Source organism: Silurus aristotelis (assembly GCF_946808225.1).
Source record: "Silurus aristotelis genome assembly, chromosome: 13".
NCBI lineage: Eukaryota > Metazoa > Chordata > Actinopteri > Siluriformes > Siluridae > Silurus > Silurus aristotelis.
Genome location: NC_139586.1, coordinates 13,803,348 through 13,808,965, shown reverse-complemented (window position 1 = coordinate 13,808,965; position 5,618 = coordinate 13,803,348). Strand labels below are relative to the sequence as shown.

Genomic DNA, 5,618 nt, shown 5'->3' with positions numbered 1-5,618 from the left:
AGATCAGGGGGGCCGTTCCTCCCAATCACGCCCCTCCAGGTGTCACTGTCGCTGCCCACGTGTGCATTGAAGTCTCCTAGTAGAACGACGGAGTCCCCAGTCGGAGCACTGTCCAGCACCCCTCCCAGAGACCCCAAGAAGGCCGGGTACTCTATACTGCCGTTTGGCCCGTAGGCACACACGACAGTGAGAGACCTATCCCCGACCCGTAGGCGCAGGGAAACGACCCTCTCGTTCACCGGGGTAAACTCCAACACATGGCGGCTGAGCTGGGGGGCTATAAGCAAACCCACACCAGCCCGACGCCTTTCACCATGGGCAGCTCCAGAGTTGTAAAGAGTCCATCCTCTCTCGAGGAGTGTGGTTCCAGAGCCCAGGCCGTGCGTAGAGGTGATCCCGACTATCTCTAGGCGGAACCTCTCAACCTCACGCACAATCTCAGGCTCCTTCCCCGCCAGCGAGGTGACATTCCACGTCCCTAGAGTTAGCTTCCGTGTCCAGGGATCGGGTTGTCGAGGCCTCCACCTTCGACTGCTGCCCGATCCTCTTAGCACCGGCCCCTTACGGTCCCTCCTGCAGGTGGTGAGCCCACTGGAAGGCGGCCCCACGTCGCTCCTTCGGGCTGAGCCCGGCCGGACCCTGTGGGGGAAGGCCCGGCCACCAGGCGCTCGCATACGAGCCCCAACCCCGGGCCTGGCTCCAGGGTGGGGCCCCGGCTGCGCCATACCGGGCGACGTCACGGTCCCTGATGTAGTATCTCTCATAAGGGGTTTTGAACCGCTCTTAGTCTGACCCGTCGCCCAGGACCTGTTTGCCTTGGGAGACCCTACCAGGGGCATATAGCCCCGGACAACATAGCTCCTAGGGTCATTCGAGTACTCAAACCCCTCCACCACGTTAAGGTGGCAGTTCAAGGAGAGGTGAATACTTATGTATATGGGATATTTACAGTATTAAAACAGCACATCTGGAATTGGATGTTCAACAAGCATATATAAGTGAGATGGTCAGGTGTCCACAAACATTTGGCCACATACTGTACTGGGATAAGATTAAAAATTAAAAATTAAAAATTAATTCTAGAAATATCTGCAAGATAAAACTGAAATATCCCTGAATACTTATGTATATGGGATATTTCAGTTTTATCTTGCAGATATTTCTAGAATTCTGTTTTCACTTTGTCATCAAAAAGTGAAAAGATTTTACAGTAACAGCTGCATTATCTTGCCTTTAATGTAAATCATTATGGTCAGTTTTACTCAAAGAATAATAAAATGATTCTATTGAATGTAAGAAGATGTTAGATGGACAAAAATAGAAATATGTGAACAGAATGAAATTCACAAAATGGGGAGGAGAAATAGATTTTTATATCTGCATATTGATACAGGTTAAAGCAGGAAAATTCTAGACCTGTGCAGAATGGGATAATAGTTATTATAGTCAGTCAGTGTTAATAGTTCTTCTTTCTGGTGCCACTTTAGCGGTCCTGCAAAAAAGCATGAATATACTGCCATTTTCTGTCAAAGCTATTGGTTTGTCTTTATTCATAAAATATACTTTAGACTTTCTTTGTGTACATTTTATAATGCCAGTGGAGTGTTGATGATTAACAATCTGTCTGCTGAGTCATGCTTGTTACTTATAGCCTTGTTTTTACTTATCAGTCCAATGCACACCACAGACATGCCTTATCTTTACTACATACTGTGGACTTTTTAAATACTTTTTATTTTTGCGGTTTAACACAAAGTGTACTAAGATATACAGTATATGTTCCTAAAAAAATATACACTTATCTACTTGTCCATAAACAAATATCACAGTGCATAATTACTGACTGAAGTGCATAAATTTTTCTACATGTGATATCAGATTTGCTCTATCACACCCCTCATTGTAAAGAGAGCACCAGGGCCAGAGCAGACAGCATTTCAAAATGTTGATTCATTAGCAGTACAGTACTCATACTGGCACAGTTACAAGTCTTTAAGATAGAGACAGTTGGAGTCTAAAGATCATTTCCCCACATTTCCAATGTCAGGGTCAGCTTCCAACTGGCTGTTGGACTTTTTCAACGCAGTAGTGAACCTCTGGTTTTTAACTCTAACAACACCGCAGCAATACCTGATCCACTCTTAAACATTCCTGCAAATTAAATACAATAAAATGAAGTAAAATGTTACATTTCTTCAAATGGGGAAAACATTTTTTAATTTTTAATCTTATCCCAGTACAGTATGTGGCCAAATGTTTGTGGACACCTGACCATCTCACTTATATATGCTTGTTGAACATCCAATTCCAGATGTGCTGTTTTAATACATTGGATTTTGGAGCATGGTGATGGTGATATGCTCGTTCATCCACATGAATTTGAATCAATTCAGTTATGTTTTATTTGTATAGCACTTTTTACAATAGACATTGTCTAGAAGCAGCTTTACAAGCTGTAATTAGGTTATATGAAAGGTGTAAGTTTATCACCTATAAGTTTGTTCCTTATAATTGTTTATACCTGATGAGCAAAATAATGGGGACTGAACATTCTATGTATTTCATCCGTAACGTCTTTAGTGGGGTTTTCCACTCCAAATTTTGCAAACCATAGCTCATTCTGTGAACGGGAGCTTTTCTTCATGTTGTAACAGGTTTGGGCCTTTTAGTTTCCATAAAAGGTCTATTAGGACCCCCGGTACAATTGTGTGCTTCCATATTTGTGGCTGTTTGGAAGAAGAACATAAAATGTTGTCCATATAGTATATCTAGGTTACTGGTACAATAAATAACAAAGCAATATTTTTAAATGATGTATCAAATAGGGATTTCATCCTGCTAAGCAAATATGTTTTATATGTATCATCCTATAACCTTGCTAATATAACATCACTCCTATTCATTGCATGAATAGCAGGTAAATACAGTTAAGCAAATTTAAACGTATAAATATTATTAATTTTAAAATATATAGTCAGAGATACATGAGAATTTCATTCTGGAATGACACCAGGTGCTGAACAAATGCGCATGCGCAAAATCTCAGGGTGTTGTGAATGACACGATCTACTTTTACGGTCTCGTGATCCACGCTTGTGTTCTGATTGGCTACATTGAGTAAGCGTAAGACGTCGCTGATTTGCTATTTGTAGAGGACAAGCGTGAAGTCGGTAATGACGTTGTGTGCGCCCATTGGCTCGCTGGAGCAGCACGAGCTGCTCATACGTGCGGCAGTGGAACTCAAGACAGCTGGGTTAGCTGTGTGGCTCGCGCTAGCAGTGCTTGGTTAGATAAGAAGTGTTGTCGGAACCAGAGTCAGTCCACTAGTTAGTCAGTCATTATGGGGGAAGAAATGGAGAACAATTCAATAAACACAAATTCGACGACGGGAGATGAGAAGCATCAACCTGCCGAGGATGGTGATGTGAAATATTACACGCGCAAGCAGATTCAAGCTCATAACATGAGCAAAGACGCGTGGCTGATTATCCACGACAAAGTTTACGATATTACATGTTTCCTGGAGGAGGTGAGAGGAGTTAGTCTGAAAAGTCTTTACCTGCTCATATTTATTATATAAAATAATAACACACATTTCTTGGCTGTAACCTTCGTTTAAAATGCTAACGGAGCTCGTTAGCGACGCGCGACCAGGCCTCGCGCTCTGTCTGCTCCACCAATAACGCGTTAAACCTATATCTATATATACTTATCATAACTTATCACACCACTTTAACTGAAAGACATCTGCCTACTGATCTGATAACACGCTGTAATGTAATGTAAAGGTATTTTATAGCAGCCTTTATAATTCACTACAGTGTGTTCACAGCACATTATATCCCTAATGCCTTGTAAAAAACTAAATGAATCAAAAATAGGGTCGAAACACCGTCACTAAATGTGAGTTTAAAAAATATGTAATTTTGTCTTACGATTAATAAGAGAAATATATTATCAGTATCCCCTTTACTGGCCAGTATCATGGCTTACATGCACGAAGAATTTATCATGGTCTGTTTGTGCTAAAACAATGATATTAAAACTAAGAAGATATAATATAATACATATATTGTAAAGGCCTAAAAACGTTTTTGCAAAAACATTGCATTAAAAATGAAACCATAAAATGGTGTAAAAGAATCATAACATGTAACATTTTATTGTCAAATGAAATATTAGATGAAGAAAAAAGGGACATGCAAGTGTATAAAATGGTTTAAAAGCACCAAACTTTGGAACACGTTTTGTTGCAGTGTTGTATACACTGATATGGCATGAGAGTACAATGAATAGTTAATACCTTATATATTCAGGGTGGTTTTATATGTGAACATTAATTATTCTACAAGATACTTTTACGATCATTATGTATAGAAAAATCTGACTAACAGGAACTATCTAGTATCTTACAAAAATATAAACAAGACATTATTTATAATAAATTACAAATTAAACATTTTTTGGTTGTTTTTTTTTGTTACAAGTTTTTACATTTCCAAAATTGTGTAATTTATTTAATGTCAGTTTTGAGGAAAAAGTCAAGTCCCAGAAAAAATATATATATTTTTTTATTTTATTTTATAAACTGCTGTTTGTGCTGAGCTTGTTGCATAATTTCACCTGCTGGTGAGCTGCACACACACACACACACCTACTGCATACCAGCAGTAGGTATGTCGTTAATCAGATTCTAAAAATGGAAATTTAGTATGGAATTTGATATCGACCGTGTCTGATTGAGCTAATGTTTGAACTGTTTTTAACTCCCAGCATCCGGGAGGTGAAGAAGTGCTCCTGGAGCAGGCAGGTTCAGATGCAACAGAGAGCTTTGAGGATGTTGGCCATTCCACAGATGCCAGAGAGATGCTCGAGCAGTACTACATCGGAGAGCTGCATGAGGTAGTAAAATAAAAAGCTATTTTATTTAGCTTTTTTTTTATTAATAATGTTTGATTGGACTTACTTTTCAATTGGCGATTTAAACTGTGCTGTCAGAACAGAACGTAAATTTATTTGAATCTTTTCCATGTTAATCAGCTATTCTGTTTTTGTTGTAGGATGACCGAAAACGAGATTGTAAAAAGGTAAGGAAACTCTGTCTGAATGCTGTAGCTTGTAACAGCTCTCTTTATTGAGTGTAGGGTATTCAGGATATAACTTGTTTGCTGCTTAATTTTTTCAGAAATGTTAATTTCTTTTTTTTTTCTTTCACTAGGAGGTTTATATTACAACTTCCAAAGAGTCCAGGTGAGAGAATATCTCTGATTCTCTCTCTTCCGGGCTTGCTCTTTTTTTTCTCCTCTGCCTTTTTATTTCTGCTTCTTTTTTTTTATTAAGCCATCATATTTTTACTAGCTCTCAGTTGCTGCCTCTGTCTTTCTTCTTTGTTTTTATGTACCATAGCCGTTCAGTTCTGTTTCTCTCTTTTCTGTAGGGCTGGGCGATATGGCCTAAAAAAAATCCCAGATTTTTTCACAAAAAATCCGATTTGCAAAAAAAAAATTGTGAAAATAGAACGTAACATAAAATGAGCGAACCTACAAAGAAAAATGTTTAATGTGTGTTTAAATGTGGAACGTGTTTGAAAATGCACCTGAGGTTTTGAGTGATTTTGC

At 39.1% G+C, this 5,618-nt stretch overlaps 1 protein-coding gene across 1 annotated transcript in view; it reads left to right on the top strand.

The window, feature by feature from the left end:
* Window positions 1-3,200: 3,200 nt before the first annotated feature.
* cyb5b (cytochrome b5 type B) overlaps window positions 3,201-5,618 on the top strand; it is a 3,607-nt gene continuing 1,189 nt past the window's right edge. Inside the window, exons 1-4 of the mRNA XM_083558838.1 lie at window positions 3,201-3,529; window positions 4,774-4,902; window positions 5,061-5,087; window positions 5,219-5,250. Coding sequence (XP_083414964.1) covers window positions 3,341-3,529; window positions 4,774-4,902; window positions 5,061-5,087; window positions 5,219-5,250 — 377 coding nt within the window. The 5' untranslated portion in view covers window positions 3,201-3,340. The remainder of the gene's footprint in view (window positions 3,530-4,773; window positions 4,903-5,060; window positions 5,088-5,218; window positions 5,251-5,618) is intronic.